The sequence below is a fragment of the Centruroides sculpturatus genome, unplaced genomic scaffold (assembly GCF_000671375.1).
Source record: "Centruroides sculpturatus isolate CEXI.00-Female unplaced genomic scaffold, Cexi_2.0 scaffold1037, whole genome shotgun sequence".
Lineage (NCBI taxonomy): Eukaryota > Metazoa > Arthropoda > Arachnida > Scorpiones > Buthidae > Centruroides > Centruroides sculpturatus.
The window spans coordinates 161,524-189,299 of record NW_019385488.1 but is presented as its reverse complement, the minus strand read 5'-3'; the positions used below and the strand labels follow the sequence as shown (position 1 = coordinate 189,299).

Sequence of the window (27,776 nt, the reverse complement as noted above, 5' to 3'; positions counted from 1 at the left end):
GCATTAAATAAAAATAAGTATACAGTAATGTGCAATATATTTAATTATAATATTAAATTTATTCGTATTTTAAAATAGATTTTCATATTGTGCATTGTTATAAAACAGATTAAAAATAGAACTTTATTAAAACCGCAATTCAATTTATATAAAAAGAAAAGGGGGAGAGAAAAATCCACGTGTCAATTTATAGAAAACACCAAAATCAAGATTATTAATTCCAAAGTATTATATTTAAATACAGTTTGGCAATAATGATATCATAAAGTATGGATAGCAGATAAGTTATATCATTATTAGTAATTGTTTTCCAGTTATAAGGCATATCAGAAAATATAAACAATGATTAATCGTGTTAACCGGTTCTTAAATGTATATGAAAATTTTTCGTGGAATACCAAAGGGAAAACGTTTTTAGGAAATGGGCGAAAAATACAGAAGAAAATTTACGTTTTGAGGGTCAAAATACGTATAATGACTTTCCTCGTCTCGAATGAATAAATTAGGTGAAATCGTCATCTTTCTCTCCGTTTTGTTTCAAACTTCACAAGCGTTACAACCATTCAATCGAATTTCTGTATAGGAAATATCATATACTACGGGAACAATATTACTCATCTCAATTTCCTTAGTCAATATAACCAGTTATTCACGTGATCTCGGTTATAAAAGCAAAAAAATTCAAGATATTAATTTAATAGTAAAATGAAGAGTGATCAAAAATGTTGTCTCAAGGTGAGCTTTTTATATAGTTTAATATATTTTATCAATTTTATTATAATTTCACTCCCGATAAGATCTATGTGTTTCTTACTTTATGGATAAAAAATAATAATTAGATTATAAATTTTTGCGCTTTTTTTTTTTAAAATTACTATTAAATAATGCTTTTAAATTTAAAAAATAATAGTAACAAATATATGCATTTTTATTTAAAAAATTTTAAGCTATTTTTTTAAGTTGAATTTTTTGGGATTATAATGAAATATAAAATAATTATAGATGACGAAATTCTTTACATTTATTTACATTTTAACTGAATAAAACGTATTTGTTCCGAATTTAAAAGAATTTTTTTTAGTTCGATTCATTTTGAAAACACGTGCAGCTGTACTAAGAAAAATAGTAATTTTAATATATACATACTATTTTTATTCTTGACATTCATTCATTTATCCATTCATTCAATGCACCTTTTCTTTTTTTTCTTTGAAATTTCCTAGAAAGTGGAATGCTTGAAGCAGAATTGGATATCCGTTTTAATAATTGTAACAACAATTTCCGGATTCGCTCTTGGCCTGGTTTTCCGTCAGTTTAACTTAAACGAGCAAGAAAAGCAATTAATCGGTTTTCCGGGAATGTTAGTGATTAGAGCTTTTCGCATGATCATTTTGCCCATGCTTCCTTGCAGTATTATTTTAGGTAAGTTACTGTATTATTTAGTTTAGAAGTATTAACTACTATCAATCCTAACTATCTATTTACTTACAATTGCCTACCTACCTCACAATAAAGGAGACGTTTCATGCAATCTTGTCGTTATTTCAGGTATCACTTCTTTGGGTAAATCGGAAAATAGAAAATTAATTTCTTACACCGTTTTGTTCATCGTTTTACTCTCGCTCTTTGCTAGTATTTTGGGATTAACTTTAGCTCATCTTCTTAAGCCCGGAGAAAAAGCTCTGGATAAACCAAAAAGTCGAGTGGAAGATGCTGGAAAGAAAAGTCAGATCTTAGATTCCTTCTTGGATATGCTGAGGTTTGTCATATTTCTCTGAATATTTATTGGTTAAATATATACATCATTTCATTATTTATTAATTGGACGAGATCTTGACGAAAAAAACCTTTTAATTATAGCAAAATAGTCATATTATTAGTATTTTGAAAAAAATCGCCATTTTATACAGATAGTTACATACTTCGAATGTGTGAAAATTATACATAAGAGTTCTTGTTTGGATTTTTCTTGCCTTTCATTTAGGAATGGTTATTTCTTAACGATATAATAATGGGAGATGCTTTACTGATAAAATCTACAGAATATATATATATAGGCCTATATAAATGTTAATTAATTAATTAAAATATGTATGTTCGTTAGGTAAAGGTGCGGATATATACTGTTCGATATATCCGCACCAAATTAGGTTCCTAGAAAAAGTACTGTGGAGTTTCCACTTCCAATCACTTCAAAATACCACTCCTCTTAACTTAAGCCCGAGCAATTTTTTGTGTTTTTCAGTTTCATTATCGTAGATAATAAATCAATAAATGTACAGTACATTTTAGTTACTAAACCATTGTTTTTATCATCCTAAACCAACTCAATCTCACTAATCCTCTACCCCTTAAAACCTCGAGCACCGCTAGGTAGTGTACACGCAGCTAGTATTTTTATAAAACAACAAAACATTTCTTAAAATTCTAATTTTTTTTTAATTTTAATAATTATATAATATTCATTCTCATTTTCTCATTAAGTTTTTATATGCTTAAGTGATATATGCAATAAATATATTTTTTAATATTAATTGAAAATGCATTATGTCAAATAAACATTTCTGATGAATTAAATCAGGAGACTATTTTTGCCCAATTACAAAACTCTTACTGTTGATTTGTATGGGGATATTACTGAAAAATATTTTCTGCTCATATTAACCGAAAATCCTTATTTTTCCTCAAAAAAACAAGGGGTTGAAGTATAAAGGAGTCAAAACTTGGCTAAATAAAAGATGTTAAATGTCCTCCTTAATCGTCAGTTCTAAATTCCACCGAATACATTTAATTTCAATTAAAAAAGAATTCAAAAGTTATATAATAGCCCAGGAAAGTATTAACATTTGGGTATATCCAATTAATGTCCATCAATGGATAAAACCTTTGCGGGGGTTTCGGATTCGTCCGTGAGCAATGGACTAGCTACGCGGAGTTTTCTGAGTTTTCTTCACGTATCTAACACCTAAATAGGACCTCGCAGAAAGTCCTCCCGGAAAGCATCCCTTTGGCAAATATTGCAGATAACTCATGTGTTGCGTTGCTTTATTCTATCAATCTATATGTAGAACAGAATATTAGTAATGTGCAGTAATATTAAGTCCTTAAGACGGTGAGCCTCCTTAATCTTACTGCGCATTACTAATATTCTGTTCTACATTTGTATAATGCTCAACATTTTCCTGAATTTATATTCTAAAATATGCTTTTAAGTTTGGGTTGTGTTGTTTGTTAACTATCCTAATAAAGTTCTATAATTACAGAATTTAATTAGCAATTTTTTGCTTTATTCTATCAATCTATATGTAGAACAGAATATTAGTAATGTGCAGTAATATTAAGTCCTTAAGACGGTGAGCCTCCTTAATCTTACTGCGCATTACTAATATTCTGTTCTACATTTGTATAATGCTCAACATTTTCCTGAATTTATATTCTAAAATATGCTTTTATACTAAATAATTTTGTAATTTTTCAAGTTTCATTATTGAGTTAATGACTTTACTCGCTTAATTTATTTTAAATACAAAAATATTCATATATATATACAGGCATTTCATATTGTTACTTTAGACTAATTAAATTAAATTTTTGAAAATTTGTAAACGAAATTACATATGTTTATATGTAGTTATAAACTCATAAATACATATGTAATTTCCTTTATAAATATCCAAGTCTAAGATTGAATTGAATAAATTATTTTACGATTTTTTCAAATTGTATAAATCAATATTTGTACAATAAATATTTGTATCTATATTACGTAAAAATATATTAATTTGTTCGAATGTCTGTACGTATTTGCAAATATTAAAGATTTAATTTGATTTTTTCAATTCTTTATTATTATTATTATTTTAATTGAGTGGCTTTCAAACAATTTACTTCGATGTCTAAAATATTTCCTGTATTTTCATTAAACAGAAATTTTTTCACGCGAGTGTTTTAATACTGTTGTTTTGAATCTTATTTGACTTTTCCTGCCATTAATTACAAGTATAGAATGGGTTGATTCTTCATGATTCGGAATAAATCCCGTCTCATTTGTCCATTTAAACCTCTTTGGAAATCAGACAGGATGACAATTAGTTTAGCCTTTTAATCAATCGATACAATAGGTTAAAATAGAAATTTTATCTTGAAAATTTGCTTAAAAGTTTTATAAATTGTTATTGCTGAAATATCTTTTTCCTATAATAATTGGCAGTGACCCAAAAAATATAAAAACAGAGCTATAAATAACAATACAATAACACTAAATAGACCCTCCTTAACCCAATTATTATTTTTTTTGGTAAATATTACAGGACAAAATATATTTTTATTATATATATTTATTTGCATGGATAAGTTTTAATATTGATAAGGATAAAGTTGATAAAACGAACAGCATTAAATAAAAATAAGTTTACATTATTCCATTGTTATGCACAAAATATATCTACATTATGATCAGAAAATGTATAATTTGGTAGAAAATTTAAAATATTTTTTATAATAAATAATTTATAATTAATTATAAATTAATTTTAAATAACAATTAAGTGTGTGCAGCAATATATGAAACTCCATTTAAAATCAAACACATTGAAAAAATTGAAACCACACAACATAAAAATAAGTATTACATGATTTATAGTGATTAGATTTGAACTAATGCAGTATTAACTACACAGAATCATAATTTAGCTAGTGCTCATGAAAGGAACATGGATTAAATCCAGTCTAGACCTTAAAAATCTATGAAAATTCCGTAATTTTCATAGGTTTTCATGTTTATAACTGCCTATAAATCCAAGCTTCTATAGTATCACTTAGAAATGCAATTTATTTGCCACATGTATTATTTAACTAGAAGATTCTATAGTTTAATTACATATAATCCGTAGTATTTGACATAAATTCCTATAACATTAGCAAAGTACGGCAAGTTTTGCAAATTAAAATCCGAGCGAAGAATCCACTTCCAGACTAAAGAATGGAAGATCCGGTTTATTGTGCACCCTTATGAGCCTTTACGATTGTTCCATTTTGATTCATTCAGCTAATCTAAATAAGTATTATTTTATGCATGCAATTTCTATCCAGATATGCATAAAACATGCGTTTCGAAATTCGTGTAAAATGATGGATATTTTATTTTCAAATAAGAGCTAAAATATAGACAATAAACCACTTACAAAATTTTAAAATATAGATTACAGTTGATTTCTGATAAAGATAATGTTTTCTGGGAATGTCATCCATTTTAAATATTAAAAAAATAAATAAATAAAATAAAATATTGCAACATAAGGGTTTTGTATGCAATTCAAATTGTCTAAACTCGTTTTTCAATTTAATGTTTTAGTTTCTTCGTGACATGGACATTGTTTTCTTAACTATTTTTTACATTTAAATAACATGAAACACACTAATATTAAATGTTTGCGTATGTTTATGAATCCAAAAATTTTATTATCTAAAAAATAATTAGTGGATTATGTTCCTTGAGGCCCTGGGCTTAATTTTGTTGTAAAACCCTTTACGTAAAAAATGTCTTTTTTTATATTAAAAAGACAATAAAAACACTAAATAATAACAATTTTTTCTTTATAATATACACTTTTTAAACGTTCACTAAATTTTAGATACATATCTTTTTGCTATCTAACTTTAGAGGCCCCGCGATACGACGAGGCCCTAAGCGCGCGCACAGTGCTCCTATTGGATAATCGTCGACTGAAAAAAATATATTCAAAAGTAATAATTTTGCATCAAAACTTGCTTGCAAAATTCACATTAGATAATTAAAGAAGGAAATCAAAATACTTCCAGCAATTAAGTTTGTTTCTGTTGTTTTGTATAAACTCGGGTATAAATATACGTTTTAAAAATATTCTAGTGGATCAATTATTTAAATAGGGAAACGATAAATTTAAATTTTAACTCTCAATTAAATTTTTAATAAAAAAAATTTTTAAATTCCGTCCTGCGGATGACCTTTCTCATACTCATTATGGGTTTGGCAAGGCCCGTGAGAGGAAGGCTCGATGTTAAAGTATAACCTCCCGCATATCCGGGTCAACTCCATAAAAATTTCTGAGATGACCTCGACTCGAATCCGGGTCCTCCAGAGCAACGAAGCTTGGAAGCAGAATTAGTTCGATTATAGAAATGAGATTCTAAATTACGCAAGATAATGCAAATTACGTCAGTGTGAAGAAACCGACGAAATCATTTCCAGTTTGTAAAAGACGAGATAATACTTCTTAATCATTAAGGAAAGATGTTGTTGCCAAGTATTTTAATATTCATTATTTCTCAAATTGTTTAAGAAAATGCTGTCTCATCATTTCAAAAGCGGAAATGACTTAACTGTGATGAGTTGGCTATTTGTGTTTGCATTTAACGTTTGTTCGGACGTATCATCACTGATACCGTTTATTAATTAGAGAAAAGATCGATCCGCATTCTCTCTCAGCTAGTTGCAAATATCATGTACAGGCAAGAATCTACAATTCTAGAAATTAAGTGCAAGTATTCAGGCTCAATTCAAGCTCTGAATCATACGTTTGGGACCTTAACAGAACTGTAGAGCATACTCGTAGGAACAAAAAAGTCAAAGGAACCATACCTCTATATGTGACCGTTCGCGAGATATAGCCCTCCAAAATTACTTTATGTGACATATTCCTATGCTTTTTTTCCTATCTCCAAACCCTCCACAGATGTGTGTTTTTTAAATAGGGCCTATCAGAAAGTACGGTATGTTAAGAAAGAGAATTCTTAGTAGATCAAAACTTTTTATAAAGTCAATTTAATACCTTTATAAAATGTTATATTCTACACAAATTTTGAAAAATTATTTAAATATTTTATTTTTTGGCAATTTCAAAATTAATTTAACGTTTAAGATTTACTTTGATGGGATAAAGTAACTCAAGGGCGATCTGCAATGTTTCCCAGATGCACTTTCTATGGGAAATCGGGCCTTATTTAGGTTCATAGTTTATAATTTTTTTTAAAAAATTCATTCATTAGAGAATTCAATAGTACAAAAATTTGATATATTTGCGTTAATTTCTAAAATGCGTGTTAATAGAAATTACACTGGAAAGTGTCTACATAACATAGATATTCTTAACTATTTTCTAAAATAAATAAGCATCTTATGTAGCGGATACATTTATAAATGCTTTTTAGGCCTACTTAAATTTACTTTACATATTTATATTGACTCTTTTTAATGTATTGAATAAACAATAACTATCAAGAANAAAAGTATACAGTAATGTGCAATATATTTAATTATAATATTAAATTTATTCGTATTTTAAAATAGATTTTCATATTGTGCATTGTTATAAAACAGATTAAAAATAGAACTTTATTAAAACCGCAATTCAATTTATATAAAAAGAAAAGGGGGAGAGAAAAATCCACGTGTCAATTTATAGAAAACACCAAAATCAAGATTATTAATTCCAAAGTATTATATTTAAATACAGTTTGGCAATAATGATATCATAAAGTATGGATAGCAGATAAGTTATATCATTATTAGTAATTGTTTTCCAGTTATAAGGCATATCAGAAAATATAAACAATGATTAATCGTGTTAACCGGTTCTTAAATGTATATGAAAATTTTTCGTGGAATACCAAAGGGAAAACGTTTTTAGGAAATGGGCGAAAAATACAGAAGAAAATTTACGTTTTGAGGGTCAAAATACGTATAATGACTTTCCTCGTCTCGAATGAATAAATTAGGTGAAATCGTCATCTTTCTCTCCGTTTTGTTTCAAACTTCACAAGCGTTACAACCATTCAATCGAATTTCTGTATAGGAAATATCATATACTACGGGAACAATATTACTCATCTCAATTTCCTTAGTCAATATAACCAGTTATTCACGTGATCTCGGTTATAAAAGCAAAAAAATTCAAGATATTAATTTAATAGTAAAATGAAGAGTGATCAAAAATGTTGTCTCAAGGTGAGCTTTTTATATAGTTTAATATATTTTATCAATTTTATTATAATTTCACTCCCGATAAGATCTATGTGTTTCTTACTTTATGGATAAAAAATAATAATTAGATTATAAATTTTTGCGCTTTTTTTTTTTAAAATTACTATTAAATAATGCTTTTAAATTTAAAAAATAATAGTAACAAATATATGCATTTTTATTTAAAAAATTTTAAGCTATTTTTTTAAGTTGAATTTTTTGGGATTATAATGAAATATAAAATAATTATAGATGACGAAATTCTTTACATTTATTTACATTTTAACTGAATAAAACGTATTTGTTCCGAATTTAAAAGAATTTTTTTTAGTTCGATTCATTTTGAAAACACGTGCAGCTGTACTAAGAAAAATAGTAATTTTAATATATACATACTATTTTTATTCTTGACATTCATTCATTTATCCATTCATTCAATGCACCTTTTCTTTTTTTTCTTTGAAATTTCCTAGAAAGTGGAATGCTTGAAGCAGAATTGGATATCCGTTTTAATAATTGTAACAACAATTTCCGGATTCGCTCTTGGCCTGGTTTTCCGTCAGTTTAACTTAAACGAGCAAGAAAAGCAATTAATCGGTTTTCCGGGAATGTTAGTGATTAGAGCTTTTCGCATGATCATTTTGCCCATGCTTCCTTGCAGTATTATTTTAGGTAAGTTACTGTATTATTTAGTTTAGAAGTATTAACTACTATCAATCCTAACTATCTATTTACTTACAATTGCCTACCTACCTCACAATAAAGGAGACGTTTCATGCAATCTTGTCGTTATTTCAGGTATCACTTCTTTGGGTAAATCGGAAAATAGAAAATTAATTTCTTACACCGTTTTGTTCATCGTTTTACTCTCGCTCTTTGCTAGTATTTTGGGATTAACTTTAGCTCATCTTCTTAAGCCCGGAGAAAAAGCTCTGGATAAACCAAAAAGTCGAGTGGAAGATGCTGGAAAGAAAAGTCAGATCTTAGATTCCTTCTTGGATATGCTGAGGTTTGTCATATTTCTCTGAATATTTATTGGTTAAATATATACATCATTTCATTATTTATTAATTGGACGAGATCTTGACGAAAAAAACCTTTTAATTATAGCAAAATAGTCATATTATTAGTATTTTGAAAAAAATCGCCATTTTATACAGATAGTTACATACTTCGAATGTGTGAAAATTATACATAAGAGTTCTTGTTTGGATTTTTCTTGCCTTTCATTTAGGAATGGTTATTTCTTAACGATATAATAATGGGAGATGCTTTACTGATAAAATCTACAGAATATATATATATAGGCCTATATAAATGTTAATTAATTAATTAAAATATGTATGTTCGTTAGGTAAAGGTGCGGATATATACTGTTCGATATATCCGCACCAAATTAGGTTCCTAGAAAAAGTACTGTGGAGTTTCCACTTCCAATCACTTCAAAATACCACTCCTCTTAACTTAAGCCCGAGCAATTTTTTGTGTTTTTCAGTTTCATTATCGTAGATAATAAATCAATAAATGTACAGTACATTTTAGTTACTAAACCATTGTTTTTATCATCCTAAACCAACTCAATCTCACTAATCCTCTACCCCTTAAAACCTCGAGCACCGCTAGGTAGTGTACACGCAGCTAGTATTTTTATAAAACAACAAAACATTTCTTAAAATTCTAATTTTTTTTTAATTTTAATAATTATATAATATTCATTCTCATTTTCTCATTAAGTTTTTATATGCTTAAGTGATATATGCAATAAATATATTTTTTAATATTAATTGAAAATGCATTATGTCAAATAAACATTTCTGATGAATTAAATCAGGAGACTATTTTTGCCCAATTACAAAACTCTTACTGTTGATTTGTATGGGGATATTACTGAAAAATATTTTCTGCTCATATTAACCGAAAATCCTTATTTTTCCTCAAAAAAACAAGGGGTTGAAGTATAAAGGAGTCAAAACTTGGCTAAATAAAAGATGTTAAATGTCCTCCTTAATCGTCAGTTCTAAATTCCACCGAATACATTTAATTTCAATTAAAAAAGAATTCAAAAGTTATATAATAGCCCAGGAAAGTATTAACATTTGGGTATATCCAATTAATGTCCATCAATGGATAAAACCTTTGCGGGGGTTTCGGATTCGTCCGTGAGCAATGGACTAGCTACGCGGAGTTTTCTGAGTTTTCTTCACGTATCTAACACCTAAATAGGACCTCGCAGAAAGTCCTCCCGGAAAGCATCCCTTTGGCAAATATTGCAGATAACTCATGTGTTGCGTTGCTTTATTCTATCAATCTATATGTAGAACAGAATATTAGTAATGTGCAGTAATATTAAGTCCTTAAGACGGTGAGCCTCCTTAATCTTACTGCGCATTACTAATATTCTGTTCTACATTTGTATAATGCTCAACATTTTCCTGAATTTATATTCTAAAATATGCTTTTATACTAAATAATTTTGTAATTTTTCAAGTTTCATTATTGAGTTAATGACTTTACTCGCTTAATTTATTTTAAATACAAAAATATTCATATATATATACAGGCATTTCATATTGTTACTTTAGACTAATTAAATTAAATTTTTGAAAATTTGTAAACGAAATTACATATGTTTATATGTAGTTATAAACTCATAAATACATATGTAATTTCCTTTATAAATATCCAAGTCTAAGATTGAATTGAATAAATTATTTTACGATTTTTTCAAATTGTATAAATCAATATTTGTACAATAAATATTTGTATCTATATTACGTAAAAATATATTAATTTGTTCGAATGTCTGTACGTATTTGCAAATATTAAAGATTTAATTTGATTTTTTCAATTCTTTATTATTATTATTATTTTAATTGAGTGGCTTTCAAACAATTTACTTCGATGTCTAAAATATTTCCTGTATTTTCATTAAACAGAAATTTTTTCACGCGAGTGTTTTAATACTGTTGTTTTGAATCTTATTTGACTTTTCCTGCCATTAATTACAAGTATAGAATGGGTTGATTCTTCATGATTCGGAATAAATCCCGTCTCATTTGTCCATTTAAACCTCTTTGGAAATCAGACAGGATGACAATTAGTTTAGCCTTTTAATCAATCGATACAATAGGTTAAAATAGAAATTTTATCTTGAAAATTTGCTTAAAAGTTTTATAAATTGTTATTGCTGAAATATCTTTTTCCTATAATAATTGGCAGTGACCCAAAAAATATAAAAACAGAGCTATAAATAACAATACAATAACACTAAATAGACCCTCCTTAACCCAATTATTATTTTTTTTGGTAAATATTACAGGACAAAATATATTTTTATTATATATATTTATTTGCATGGATAAGTTTTAATATTGATAAGGATAAAGTTGATAAAACGAACAGCATTAAATAAAAATAAGTTTACATTATTCCATTGTTATGCACAAAATATATCTACATTATGATCAGAAAATGTATAATTTGGTAGAAAATTTAAAATATTTTTTATAATAAATAATTTATAATTAATTATAAATTAATTTTAAATAACAATTAAGTGTGTGCAGCAATATATGAAACTCCATTTAAAATCAAACACATTGAAAAAATTGAAACCACACAACATAAAAATAAGTATTACATGATTTATAGTGATTAGATTTGAACTAATGCAGTATTAACTACACAGAATCATAATTTAGCTAGTGCTCATGAAAGGAACATGGATTAAATCCAGTCTAGACCTTAAAAATCTATGAAAATTCCGTAATTTTCATAGGTTTTCATGTTTATAACTGCCTATAAATCCAAGCTTCTATAGTATCACTTAGAAATGCAATTTATTTGCCACATGTATTATTTAACTAGAAGATTCTATAGTTTAATTACATATAATCCGTAGTATTTGACATAAATTCCTATAACATTAGCAAAGTACGGCAAGTTTTGCAAATTAAAATCCGAGCGAAGAATCCACTTCCAGACTAAAGAATGGAAGATCCGGTTTATTGTGCACCCTTATGAGCCTTTACGATTGTTCCATTTTGATTCATTCAGCTAATCTAAATAAGTATTATTTTATGCATGCAATTTCTATCCAGATATGCATAAAACATGCGTTTCGAAATTCGTGTAAAATGATGGATATTTTATTTTCAAATAAGAGCTAAAATATAGACAATAAACCACTTACAAAATTTTAAAATATAGATTACAGTTGATTTCTGATAAAGATAATGTTTTCTGGGAATGTCATCCATTTTAAATATTAAAAAAATAAATAAATAAAATAAAATATTGCAACATAAGGGTTTTGTATGCAATTCAAATTGTCTAAACTCGTTTTTCAATTTAATGTTTTAGTTTCTTCGTGACATGGACATTGTTTTCTTAACTATTTTTTACATTTAAATAACATGAAACACACTAATATTAAATGTTTGCGTATGTTTATGAATCCAAAAATTTTATTATCTAAAAAATAATTAGTGGATTATGTTCCTTGAGGCCCTGGGCTTAATTTTGTTGTAAAACCCTTTACGTAAAAAATGTCTTTTTTTATATTAAAAAGACAATAAAAACACTAAATAATAACAATTTTTTCTTTATAATATACACTTTTTAAACGTTCACTAAATTTTAGATACATATCTTTTTGCTATCTAACTTTAGAGGCCCCGCGATACGACGAGGCCCTAAGCGCGCGCACAGTGCCCCTATTGGATAATCGTCGACTGAAAAAAATATATTCAAAAGTAATAATTTTGCATCAAAACTTGCTTGCAAAATTCACATTAGATAATTAAAGAAGGAAATCAAAATACTTCCAGCAATTAAGTTTGTTTCTGTTGTTTTGTATAAACTCGGGTATAAATATACGTTTTAAAAATATTCTAGTGGATCAATTATTTAAATAGGGAAACGATAAATTTAAATTTTAACTCTCAATTAAATTTTTAATAAAAAAAATTTTTAAATTCCGTCCTGCGGATGACCTTTCTCATACTCATTATGGGTTTGGCAAGGCCCGTGAGAGGAAGGCTCGATGTTAAAGTATAACCTCCCGCATATCCGGGTCAACTCCATAAAAATTTCTGAGATGACCTCGACTCGAATCCGGGTCCTCCAGAGCAACGAAGCTTGGAAGCAGAATTAGTTCGATTATAGAAATGAGATTCTAAATTACGCAAGATAATGCAAATTACGTCAGTGTGAAGAAACCGACGAAATCATTTCCAGTTTGTAAAAGACGAGATAGTACTTCTTAATCATTAAGGAAAGATGTTGTTGCCAAGTATTTTAATATTCATTATTTCTCAAATTGTTTAAGAAAATGCTGTCTCATCATTTCAAAAGCGGAAATGACTTAACTGTGATGAGTTGGCTATTTGTGTTTGCATTTAACGTTTGTTCGGACGTATCATCACTGATACCGTTTATTAATTAGAGAAAAGATCGATCCGCATTCTCTCTCAGCTAGTTGCAAATATCATGTACAGGCAAGAATCTACAATTCTAGAAATTAAGTGCAAGTATTCAGGCTCAATTCAAGCTCTGAATCATACGTTTGGGACCTTAACAGAACTGTAGAGCATACTCGTAGGAACAAAAAAGTCAAAGGAACCATACCTCTATATGTGACCGTTCGCGAGATATAGCCCTCCAAAATTACTTTATGTGACATATTCCTATGCTTTTTTTCCTATCTCCAAACCCTCCACAGATGTGTGTTTTTTAAATAGGGCCTATCAGAAAGTACGGTATGTTAAGAAAGAGAATTCTTAGTAGATCAAAACTTTTTATAAAGTCAATTTAATACCTTTATAAAATGTTATATTCTACACAAATTTTGAAAAATTATTTAAATATTTTATTTTTTGGCAATTTCAAAATTAATTTAACGTTTAAGATTTACTTTGATGGGATAAAGTAACTCAAGGGCGATCTGCAATGTTTCCCAGATGCACTTTCTATGGGAAATCGGGCCTTATTTAGGTTCATAGTTTATAATTTTTTTAAAAAAATTCATTCATTAGAGAATTCAATAGTACAAAAATTTGATATATTTGCGTTAATTTCTAAAATGCGTGTTAATAGAAATTACACTGGAAAGTGTCTACATAACATAGATATTCTTAACTATTTTCTAAAATAAATAAGCATCTTATGTAGCGGATACATTTATAAATGCTTTTTAGGCCTACTTAAATTTACTTTACATATTTATATTGACTCTTTTTAATGTATTGAATAAACAATAACTATCAAGAAATGAAAAAATAGAAGTTAGAAAAATTGTCTGAGTAAAAGTTGTTTGATTAAAAATAAATAAATTATTTTTGCAAATAATAATCTCTGAAACAATACGCATATTTTATTGAAAATTTTGAAATATTTTAAAATACAACCATAATAAACATTAAGCTGATATTCGTGACGAAGAACATTCAACATTCACTTGACTAGTGAAAAGATGAGAATAAAATATACATTACTAGTTTGCATGCCATTAGAATATATTATTTTAGTACCTAGGAAATTATAGATAAATGTCAAAGATTATAACAAAATTTCATAGTATTAATTTATTAATTTTTATTATTTTTTATGTTCCTAAAGAAAAAAACCTCATTTTTCGGTTTGGAATGGATTGATAGAATAAAGTAACGTAACACTTGAGCGATCTGCCAAGTAGGGATGTCTTCTGGGAGGACTTTCTATGGGAAACTAGTTCCTATTTGGGTGTTAAACACACAAAGAAAACCAGGAAAACTCCACGTGGCCAGTCCATTGATCAGTTACAAATCCTTAAACAATTACCACTCGACCACTGGTAGACTTTTCGGTTTGGGTGTATTGAATGTCTAGATCTGCAAATTGTTTCGTAATAAAAATTCGAATTAGCAGAATTCAAAAATATATTAGGATATAAAGTTATTTCATTATTTTTGTTGTCATATAATTGGAATAATCCCAAACGTGATGAATCAGAATAGAGAAACCGGTTTGTTGTTTATGTTTACTTAAGAATAAAATCAACGTACAATATTTTCATCGTAATAAGTACGAAATGCAAGATTTAATGGACAACTTTATTTGTTGATTACTGTATGAAATGATTAAATAATATACAAAATATATATTTTAAGACGTATTAAAATGCATTCGTAGTGATGCATTCGCTATAAAAAGAAAAATTTAATGTACAGTTTTATTACACTTTTAGTAAAGGTTAGTAATAATATTAAAATTTTTAGTTCAGATCTTAAATTTTTATGAGCGTATGGCCAAATCGGTTAACATGCCAGCCTACTGTTCTGGGGACCTAGGATCTAATTTTGATGGAAAACTCCCCAGATATATAATATTTTATAGGCAGTCTGTACCAAACTTACAATTGGTAAGCAAAAAACGCCTTCTTAGTGATCGCAGAGCGAAAAAAGCCAAAAGTGAAAAAGTATATACCCGTATAGTCAGTCCTACAGGATATCCTAGCTAAAAGTTGGAATTTTAATTCTCGATATCTCCTGAACAAATCAAGCTAAACAATACCAGTTTTTTTATAAATCGATGCTCTATAAATTAGGATTTAATCCATAGACTTATTTACAAATATATAAAATGTTGACACATGAGGTGTTCAATTGTGAAATACCAATTCGCGTAATCACACACAAATTTTTGATAATACAATTGCTTATTTCTGGTATAATAGTCTGAAAAACTTAAATTATGCGAACTCAAGTTCCACCAGTGCTCGAGAAGATAAAACCACCGCACACTGATAGTTTGGTCGTGAGTTTGCGCCTCGCCAACTGGCCATGTGGAGTTTTCCGGGTTTTCTTTACGTTAGTAATACCCAAATAGGGGTCAGTTTTTCACAGAAAGTCCTTCCGGCATGTATCTCCCCTCAGCAGATCGCTCACGAGTTGTGTTGCCATAACCAAATAAACCTCAAGTCTTAAAGGCCCATTACGTGATATCCTGAATAGTTCATTTTTTAAGAAGCCCCACAGAGAATAATCGCATGGATTAATGTCTGGAGGCATGAATTTTCCTGGATAGCTATGAGAAATCGGTCTCTCTTTGAATAGCATGTTAAAAATGCAAAACCTCGTTTACTGTTTGAGATGTGGCCTTATCCTGCAAGAACTACGCTTCCATAATTAGAGTTAGGTAACGCACGAGACAGAAAACAGGAAAATGAAATTACGTTGCCAAACTCCTTGAGACCGCGGATTGCTCGCGAGTGCACTAAAATATAGTTCAGAATATATGGCAATATCAATTTTATCATAAATTATTTCAAATAAGTAATATTTGATATTATTTCACAATTTTTTCAATTTTTAATGGAAAAAATAAAGGAGTGAGAACTTGAAGATTGGATTGGATTAGGCGATCCACCAAGGAAGAGAAGAGTGCCTCCACCAAGCCAATCCAATGAAGTGCTTTAATTAAATTCCAATTTAATGATCCAATAAAAATGTTGAAATAAATAAAATAAATTTGAATTTTTTATATATTTTATTAACAAACTGGGAATATTTATTTTAAAAAATAATGTATAAACACTATGCAAATATAGATATTAAATTCCTTACACATCTTTTCTATACATTTCTGAATGTTTGTTTCTTTCTTTATAAATTTTGATATTGTGTTGAGCAAATGCAACAAAAATTCAGTTATAAAATACATGCTTTCGACACATTGTGAAAATACAGTAGACAAATATAGCCAACAAAATAACGTGTAAACAACAAAAGTAGAGGCACTGTCATTGGAGGTAGCATTTTTGACGTCAGATATTACCTAACCGATTACCCTCACATTATTGAAGAGTGTAGATAATACTTGACATCACGTATAATACATACAAATCGATGATGCTATGAATAATCACGAATTACGTCGATACTTTCTATATATGATGATAATTAGTGATGTAATATGTGAGTATAATATGAGATATGTAAAATTCATGACGTGTATTATGTCAGTAACGAGTAATTTCGAACACTTAACGTCTTTCAAATTAATGCAATAATTGTATTTCTCACGCAACATAGGATATTCAACTATTTGCTAATATATTAAAAATTTCATTATGAGAATTATGTAGAAGTTGAGAATATATTCGAGAATTTAACTGCATAAAGATAATAATTTAATGCTTAATAGAAAATTATGTTAACAAATGGGATTTTGTACGCAGATTAAATTTAGTTTATTGTATTAATTTATTATATTTATTAATAAAGTGAATTAAAAAATAATTATTCTTTATTAAAAATTAAAAATAATTAGTTTTTTTATGATCTATTTTAGAATTAAATAACAGTATTTGAGCAGTAAACTGGAATTCGTTGCTTCTGTTTTAAATTTCAGTTCTATTGTTGTATATTTATTTATAATTTTATTCCTATAAATAATTTCATTATACTAGAATAGTCAGTGATTATATAATTAGATAGAAATTAGAATAAATATTCCAAAAAGTTAAGCAAATCACTAATACAATATAAAACCTTTTAATTTAGAAATGCCATCCCTGACAATATTATCAAAGCTACTTTTTCTCAGGTTAGTTTTTGCTTCTTATTTTTCTTATATTCATTTTTTTTAATTTTTAACGTAATCGAATATTATATTTTTTCTTAGGAATATACAGCCACAACCGAGTTAGTTTCAAATGGCATAAATTCTTCATCTACAAACAGGAGCATTTCTACCAGTAAAAGTCTTCAAGTGAAAGAACAAACAAATTTTATCGGTAAACTTCTATGACACCCCTTAGAATTTTTAATTAATTATTATTTAATATCAAAATTAACATTTTATCAATTAACTAGAATGATCAAACTATAAATTTTAGGTTTATTGATTGTGTCTTTAATAATGGGACTGGCAATGGCCTCGCTTAAAGACGAAGTGGCCCAATTCAGATCTATAGTTGAACAGTTTAAATCAATTATAATGAAGATAGTACACTATTTTGTCAAGTAAGATTCTAAAAAAATAAGAAGATTTTTATGAAACGTCTCAAAAATTTCAAAATCAAATACTTATTTTCAGAATTCTTCCAATTGGAATGTTTTTCTTGATGTTTCAAGAAGGACTGAAGACAGAATCAGTTTTGAATTTAATATACCAATTAGGATGGCTTATATTAACTGAAATCATGGGTTTAGTCATTCATCAATTTATTTTCTTACCCTTTCTATATATTCTAATAGTGAGGCGGAATCCATTTTTATTCATCTCCAGCATTCTTCCAGTTTTCTTGACATCATTTGGTACTGCTTCTAGGTAAATGAATATATTCAATTCTTAAAACATTTAAAGAACCTAAGTAAGAATGTACAATATTTATATATATATATATTTTCCAGTTTAGCCACATTTCCCATTACTCTTCGTTGTATGGAAGAAGATAACAAATTGAATCGAAATATCTCTAGATTTATCCTTCCTTTAGGAATGGTTGTAAACATGCAGGGCGTGTGCATCGACCTAACAATCGTGACAATATTTCTTGCACAAATAGAAGGTGTTTCAGTTAATGGCGTCAGTTCTTTGGTGCTTTGGTAATATTGACTTTATTTTTCTGTCATTTAAAATATTCTCGTATATATAACGTATATAAATATATTTTAATTTTATCCAGTTTGACGGTAGTATTGTTAGCTATTGCATCTCCAGCCATGCCAGCAACGGGGAGCCCTGTATTTATTTTAACATGTCTAGCAGTAGTTAACGTGGAATCTACAAGCGATCTCTCATTAATATTATCAATATTTTGGATTACGTAAGTAGCTTTGTCTAAATTAATTTGATTAATAATTCTAAAGGTTTCTCGATTATTATAATCATCTTTTTTTTTGTACTGTACAGGGATCGATTATCAACAATTGGTAACGCGGTAGGCGACTGCTACGTTGCAGCATTCGTATCAAAATTATGCGATGATAAAAATGTTCCTATTACCTCTGTAATAGTAGAAAATAATAATCTACCTCCCAAAGATGAAGAAGAAATGCAAAATGTAAAATTATAAAATAATAACCACGGAAAAATACTTTATTTAATGTAAAATAGAAAATAAAATTTTTATTTAATTATATTCAAATACTTAATTACAGTAATTTTTTCATAAAACATGCATCTGTTCGCTTCTAAATGATATCTAAATGTCTAAACAATCCACCAGTGGCCGAGTGGATAAAACCACTAATCTTGGGTTCGCGCCTGGCCAACGAGCTGATCATGTGGAGTTTTCCAGATTTTCTTCACGTTTGTAACACCTAGGTAGGTGCCAGTTTTCCATAATAGTTTCCCTCAGCAGATCGTTCATGTGCACATAAACAAATAAAACCAAATCTTTAAAACACAGTAGAATCCGATTATCCAAATCGGTTGTGGCATCTTAGTGAATTTAATCATAAATGGCGTAAATATGTTCTCGTATATTATACAAATAATACGCATACAATAGCTTTAAAAATATTTATTATTGTAGTAACGTTTTAATATGAATGATTTGTCTCACATTGAAGTTAAGTGATAAAAGGTAATAGAAACAAATCGTTTTGTAATAAGTGTTATCGTTTTAAATTTTCTTTTATGAATTACAGTATAAGAATTGTGTGTATTCACTTATAGGTTCGTTCCGGATAATGCGGCACCTCAGTTAATAGGGGGTCGGATAATCGGTGTTCTACTATAGTTTGTGCTATTCACAGACTTCCAGGAAGATGTTAAGTACTATTTCTAGATAACAGATTTTATGCATATTGATGAACGAAAACACAAGTAAAAATATTTGATATAGTACTGTGCTAATGTTATATTATGAAATTATAGTGCTGCATTTACTTTAACAACAGCCAACAAAGTCATAAGCAGCCTAATAATATCCATCTGTGAATTATAGTGTAGAATTACAGTAGAGCATTGATTATCCGACCCCCGATTAACCGTCACATCGGTTAACCGACCGTTCTAGCCGGCAAATTTCAAATGTCCGCTAGTGATGTAGCGCTACAATATTTGGCTATGTCTTGGATACTTTAATATTATTTTTGTTAAATTTTTGCGTGTTTTAGCTGGCATCAACGGCTCGACTATTGAAGAGAGGCCAGTATTTAAACGAGACTTAATTTTCAAATTATGAGTGGTTGTTTGTTTTGTGAGCAATAAAATAATTTAAAAATAATTTTTAACGATACAATAGCGACGATTATTATTTTTAAAAAATTTGTTAGGCTAAACATCGATGAAAATTCAACGCGAAGTTGGTTAACAGCGATATACTAATAATGTATTTTCTCATGGCTGGCTTTGTGCCCGTGTACGAGCGTACACTCACGTCACCATCTGTAAATATATACTTATACAACTATGTACATACTTATCCTGTATGGCTGGCTCTGTGCCCGTGTCAAAACGCGCACCAGTTTGTCACCATTTGTATTCATCCTTAAACTGGTTTTACACTTGTAAATATCTTTTTGATTTATTAATAAAAGGCTTTTAGTTTCTGTACTAATTACATGGGATATCCTAATATACTATACTAATAACGTATTTTTTTCATTATTTTCGGTTATCCGATTTTTCCAGTTATCCGACCAACCTGAGTCCCCAATTGAGTCGGATAATCGATGCTCTACTGTATCTAACTTTACCATCCCTAAAAGACTATAGAAAGAGGTTGTTTCGTTTAAGCATTAAAACTATTGTAGTCTATTCTGTTTATATCTTAGACATCGTGCTGATGTACAACGCATCATCTATTGGGTCTAATTGAGTTACAATGTTTTTCATATTTTAAAATACTGGGTAATCGTAATTAAGTTACTCCTATTCAACGCTGTGTAGAGAAATATTTAGCAATTAATATTTAACTAAATTTGATATAGTGACATATCAAGACACAAGGAAGACATTTAATTTAATTAAGACGGTTAAGAAACCATTGTGTCAAAACTCACCAGCGGCTCTTTTGGATCTGTAAGCACCGAAAAGCAGCATGCTGCATAAGCAAATGTGTTGCAGCCTAAGTGTGACCAAAACTACTGAATATCATCCTTATCATCTACGATGGCCACCATTTTGCTGGAACACGCATTTATTGTGAAGCTGTTGTATGATAAAAACGACAACGCTGCAGTGAACTTCGAGAATTTCACCTTCGAAGAAATTTACGCCGAGGACCGTTGACTCCATAAACTCTCAGAAGAATGATGTCTGGGAGTCCAGTTTCCTTGGTCTAGGACAAACCTATTACTTCATAAATCGTTGAAGATGTTATCACAGCTGTTGTTGAACAGCCAATATATAAAGTTGCAGGTTTCAGTAGCGCACGTGTAGTGACGTGGCAGTGATGTGTACCCTGAGAAAGTTAATGTATTGTTACAGTCTGGTGTGTGCATTCAGAGTCACATTATCCTCGGACCATTCGCCCATTGAACCAAACTCATCGGAATCTATCTTCGAAGAATCTAGGTCTCAACAACGACGATGCCTTGAGTCAACCAGTTTCATGCAAGATGGTCCATCTTGCATGAAACTGGTTGACTCAAGGCATCGCCTTAATACATAGGACGCTGCGATATTTCACCGATAATAGTTATTCGTACGTTTCCTACCGCCTGGCCACCTCATTATTCGGATCTTACGCGTCATTTTGTAGGGATACTTATAAAGTGTGGTTTATTGAGGAAATATTGCAAATTTGACAGCCCTGAAAAGCAGTATCACACTGCTTGCGAGAAGCACCACAGAGGATGAAATAAGATCATCGTCTTCAGATTTTACACCTTCAGAATCGAGACAACATTAAACAGTATCCCTCGCATTGCTAAGGTCTCTGTATAGCAATGTTGGGGAAACTGCTGTCTATAAGATGATTTTCTGTGGCCTGCGAGCAATTACAATATATTAATATTCTCCAATTGAATAGAAATGCATTCGACCCAATTTCTATAAATCCATTTCTCTCATTCTTACTTACGAAAGAACATTGTCCGAAATATGCATTTTCATATTATAAAGCATGTTCGTAATACATCCGATATTTTCGTAAATTCAATTATTGTAACATTTTTTGTGCATCTTTGAAACAATCCAATTTATTTTTAAATAGAGGAATATGGAAACGATTTTCCCGATATTTACTCAAATGTAAAAATAAAATGCTACCATTCAAAGTTTACTAAAACGAATGATTCTTAAGATATAGAGCGTGAAAACTACGAAATTGTGCAGGGCTTATACTAGCTTTCTCGTAAAATTACCATAAATAAAACAAAATAAAACACTTTCGTTCCTTCTGATGTTTAAATATAAAATTTATTGTTTTTTTATTTTAGTTTCGTGTATATTTTTCGTATTTTTATTGCTCTGCATTTATTTAAATATAACTGATATACGGATAACGTTGATAAAGTACTATTCGCTACATGCAATAGTCCTACAGCAAAATAAATTATATANTAAAAACGACAACGCTGCAGTGAACTTCGAGAATTTCACCTTCGAAGAAATTTACGCCGAGGACCGTTGACTCCATAAACTCTCAGAAGAATGATGTCTGGGAGTCCAGTTTCCTTGGTCTAGGACAAACCTATTACTTCATAAATCGTTGAAGATGTTACCACAGCTGTTGTTGAACAGACAATAATATATAAAGTTGCAGGTTTCAGTAGTGCACGTATAGTGACGTGGCAGTGATGTGTACCCTGAGAAAGTTAATGTATTGTTACAGTCTAATGTGTGCATTCAGAGTCACATTATCCTCGCACATTCGCCCATTGAACCAGACTCATCGGAATCTATCTTCGAAGAAGCTAGGTCCAAACGAGCCCGTCATATCCCAACTTCAACAACGACGATGCCTTGAGTCAACCAGTTTCATGCAAGATGGACCATCTTGCATGAAACTGGTTGACTCAAGGCATCGCCTTAATACATAGGACGCTGCTTACTGCGACATTTTACCGATAATAGTTATTCGTACGTTTCCTACCGCCTGACCACCTCGTTATTCGGATCTTACGCGTCATTTTGTAGGGATACTTATAAAGTATGGTTTATTGAGGAAATGTTACAAATTTGACATCCCTGAAAAGCAGTATCACACTGCTTGCGAGAAGCACCACAGAGGATGAAATAAGGTCATCGTCTTCAGATTTTACACCTTCATAATGGAGACAACATTAAACAGTATTCCTCGCATTCCTAAGGTCTCTGTATAGCAATGGCGGGGAAACTGCTGCTGTCTATAATATGATTTTCTGTGGCCTGCGAGCAATTAGAATATATTAATATTCTCCAATTGAATCGAAATGCATTTGACCCAATTTCTTTAAATCCATTTCTCTCATTCTTACTTACGAAAGAACATTGTCCGAAATATGCATTTTCATATTATAAAGCATGTTCGTAATACATCCGATATTTTTGTAAATTCAATTATTGTAACATTTTTTGTGCATCTTTGAAACAATCCAATTTATTTTTAAATAGAGGAATATGGAAACGATTTTCCCGATATTTACTCAAATGTAAAAATAAAATGCTACCATTCAAAGTTTACTAAAACGAATGATTCTTAAGATATAGAGCGTGAAAACTACGAAATTGTGCAGGGCTTATACTAGCTTTCTCGTAAAATTACCGTAAATAAAACAAAATAAAACACTTTCGTTCCTTCTGATGTTTAAATATAAAATTTATTGTTTTTTTATTTTAGTTTCGTGTATATTTTTCGTATTTTTATTGCTCTGCATTTATTTAAATATAACTGATATACGGATAACGTTGATAAAGTACTATTCGCTACATGCAATAGTCCTACAGCAAAATAAATTATATATTAATATATATATATATGCGTTTTAAGTGGTTATATTTTATAAAATTATGGATAAAATTTTAAAATATATTAATAAATTTTTAAAATTTTACCTCAAGAAAAACCCAACATATCGTTATTTATTCGCAAAAGAAAAAAATATTGGAAAATATAAATGTACGATTTTCCTACGAAAAATGTCTTCTAATATTTTAAATATTTTAAATAATCGGCCTTGATTAATTATTTAATGTACACAAATAAAAATAAATAGCGTGTTTGTTCTGTAGAGTATAGAGTCGTCAAAATGAACAATTATTCATATTTTACATGGATATAAATTCTCGGAGACGTGTAGTTTCTACAGAATTTTATTAACAACAACATAGTTTTATAAAAATCCTCATGTCGGGTGCTGCAAATTAATTATTTCGAAAAAGATGTGGAATTATATTTCATAAGTAGTGAATTAAAAGATATTTAAAGTGGTAAGAATCATCGGACACGTAACAAGCAGGAAACCTGACGAACCACGTGGATTTTCCGGGTTTTCTTCATGTTTCTAACTCCTAAATAGAAACAATTTCCTACAGAAAGTCCTCAAGAGAGGCACTCCTCGCTTGGCAGATCGCTCGTGTGTTGTGTTGCCTTATGCCATTAATCCTAAAATCTTTCTATCGTAAGAGGGCCTTTTTTCATACCCATTTTGGGTTCGGACAGAACTACAATAGCATTGGCCGGGTTTTTTAAACTCTTTCTGTCGTGCGGGCACTAAGAGGGCCTCTTTTAGCAAGCCCATTATGGGTTCTGCCAGGCACACGACGGGACAGCCGGGTGCAATAGTGGAGGCCCTAGATATCGGGAACAGATCCAGAAAAATTCCCAGGTTCAATCTCAGGTTCCCTAGAGCAATAGGGCTGCCACTTTAGCTACTCGACCATTTCTAACAACNTTGCTCAGGGAATATAGGAAAATATTGTCTAATCCACAACTTCCGATCCATCAGGATATTGATGACCTCAACATAAATCGACTTAAATCAAGACACCCTCCTCTTATAAGAGCTAAATCCCTGCATTCCAATAATTTCAACCTCACTGAATCTTGGAAAAGGCTCTGGGCTGATGTCTCTCCGGTGGACAGTCGACAACTTCCTTGTATCACAAAGCGACCACCTGGATTTGAGTTATCCAGAAATCTTTGGAGTGTGTTAAATAGGATTCGGACCAAACATGGGTTGTGCAGGGACAGTCTTTTTAGGTGGGGAAAAGTTGCATCCCCACAGTGTGACTGTGGTGCTGAAAGACAGACTATACATCATATCTTGGAAGATTGTCCAGTAAGATCTTTTTCGGGACAACTGAGTGACTTCTTGATTATGACTGAAAGTGCTTTAAATTATATTTCTAACTTAGATTTACATTTATGATTTGTGTTCTTACTTTTTCTGCTTTCTGTTCTTGTTAACAATTAGATGTGTAGCCATACGCTAAATAAAATAAATAATAAAATTCCTCGCATTCCTAAGGTCTCTGTATAGCAATGGCGGGGAAACTGCTGCTGTCTATAATATGATTTTCTGTGGCCTGCGAGCAATTAGAATATATTAATATTCTCCAATTGAATCGAAATGCATTTGACCCAATTTCTTTAAATCCATTTCTCTCATTCTTACTTACGAAAGAACATTGTCCGAAATATGCATTTTCATATTATAAAGCATGTTCGTAATACATCCGATATTTTCGTAAATTCAATTATTGTAACATTTTTTGTGCATCTTTGAAACAATCCAATTTATTTTTAAATAGAGGAATATGGAAACGATTTTCCCGATATTTACTCAAATGTAAAAATAAAATGCTACCATTCAAAGTTTACTAAAACGAATGATTCTTAAGATATAGAGCGTGAAAACTACGAAATTGTGCAGGGCTTATACTAGCTTTCTCGTAAAATTACCGTAAATAAAACAAAATAAAACACTTTCGTTCCTTCTGATGTTTAAATATAAAATTTATTGTTTTTTTATTTTAGTTTCGTGTATATTTTTCGTATTTTTATTGCTCTGCATTTATTTAAATATAACTGATATACGGATAACGTTGATAAAGTACTATTCGCTACATGCAATAGTCCTACAGCAAAATAAATTATATATTAATATATATATATATGCGTTTTAAGTGGTTATATTTTATAAAATTATGGATAAAATTTTAAAATATATTAATAAATTTTTAAAATTTTACCTCAAGAAAAACCCAACATATCGTTATTTATTCGCAAAAGAAAAAAATATTGGAAAATATAAATGTACGATTTTCCTACGAAAAATGTCTTCTAATATTTTAAATATTTTAAATAATCGGCCTTGATTAATTATTTAATGTACACAAATAAAAATAAATAGCGTGTTTGTTCTGTAGAGTATAGAGTCGTCAAAATGAACAATTATTCATATTTTACATGGATATAAATTCTCGGAGACGTGTAGTTTCTACAGAATTTTATTAACAACAACATAGTTTTATAAAAATCCTCATGTCGGGTGCTGCAAATTAATTATTTCGAAAAAGATGTGGAATTATATTTCATAAGTAGTGAATTAAAAGATATTTAAAGTGGTAAGAATCATCGGACACGTAACAAGCAGGAAACCTGACGAACCACGTGGATTTTCCGGGTTTTCTTCATGTTTCTAACTCCTAAATAGAAACAATTTCCTACAGAAAGTCCTCAAGAGAGGCACTCCTCGCTTGGCAGATCGCTCATGTGTTGTGTTGCCTTATGCCATTAATCCTAAAATCTTTCTATCGTAAGAGGGCCTTTTTTCATACCCATTTTGGGTTCGGACAAACCTACAATAGCATTGGCCGGGTTTTTTTAAACTCTTTCCGTCGTGCGGGCACTAAGAGGGCCTCTTTTAGCAAGCCCATTATGGGTTCTGCCAGGTCCACAATGGGGCGGCCGGATGGTGAGGGACAGTGCATCCGATATATCTGGGACATACCGCTCATAAAAATAATTTCTAATTCAAATCTTTACCACCAGATGGGGCGACATTAAACCATTTGTCGAATCCTGTTAAAAATATTTTTCTTTCATAAACAGGATGATCGACTTGTTTTCTATCCGATATAATTTATTTAAGATTATTAAAATTAAAAATATCCGAAAAATAACGTAAAAATCTAAAAAAATTCTATAAAAAAGTGAAAATAAAACCTAAATTTAGAATTAGAGAACGAAATTCCAGATGGAAGATACTCTGAGATAGAACGAAAAATAGTTGTACCAAAAAAAAACACAATAAAAGTAAAATTATTATAATTTTTTTATCATTTATAAGGACGAAAGCGTATCTAAATAGCATATTAAATGGCAAGACTTATAAGTTTTCAAGATTGCAAAGAAAGTGAGATACAGTCCCCGGCATGATATGTAAACAAGATGGAAGGAATGTGGACGGGTAACTCTGAGCTCTTTGTTTATGGTCAGTGACGTAGAAGTCGGCTTGTGGGAGGATGTTTGATAGGAAGCCGTATCCCGGACTATCTAAGAAACCGGAAAGTTACTCTTGGATGGGTTTATTCTCATGGGAATCGCAATGGTTTATATAAAGAAGATAATGTCTCAATCTTCACTTTTATTGCGCTCACTCCTTAAATTTTACAACTCTTCATCAAAAATTCAAGCACGCCGCTTTCGTGTATAAATTGAAGACGTTATTAGATTTGTTTTTTAAAAAAAATCCGTCTGATATTTAAATAACTGCGAATATTTTACTTAAACGTATAATTTAATATGGAAATTTCGAAAATTTCTGTGTAAATAAAATGATCCGATGGCTAAGATCACGCGTAAATTATATTTTTAAATGATAAATAGCCAAAACCCGTTAAATATTCGGTTTAT

The 27,776-nt window shown here is 29.8% G+C and overlaps 2 protein-coding genes across 2 annotated transcripts; both read left to right on the top strand.

The window, feature by feature from the left end:
- Positions 1 to 240: 240 nt before the first annotated feature.
- Positions 241 to 1,778, top strand: LOC111639452 (neutral amino acid transporter B(0)-like). Its single transcript, XM_023385342.1, has 3 exons — positions 241 to 735; positions 1,224 to 1,422; positions 1,549 to 1,778. The coding sequence occupies exons 1-3, from the start codon at positions 706 to 708 to the stop codon at positions 1,776 to 1,778; spliced, it is 459 nt and encodes a 152-aa protein (XP_023241110.1). The 5' UTR covers positions 241 to 705.
- Positions 1,779 to 8,434: 6,656 nt separating this feature from the next.
- Positions 8,435 to 19,066, top strand: LOC111639458 (neutral amino acid transporter A-like). The gene is made up of 9 exons (XM_023385352.1): positions 8,435 to 8,671; positions 8,798 to 9,008; positions 17,542 to 17,584; positions 17,663 to 17,774; positions 17,877 to 18,003; positions 18,077 to 18,310; positions 18,394 to 18,588; positions 18,669 to 18,809; positions 18,896 to 19,066. The coding sequence occupies exons 1-9, from the start codon at positions 8,608 to 8,610 to the stop codon at positions 19,056 to 19,058; spliced, it is 1,290 nt and encodes a 429-aa protein (XP_023241120.1). The 5' UTR covers positions 8,435 to 8,607; the 3' UTR covers positions 19,059 to 19,066.
- The last annotated feature ends 8,710 nt before the right edge of the window (positions 19,067 to 27,776 follow it).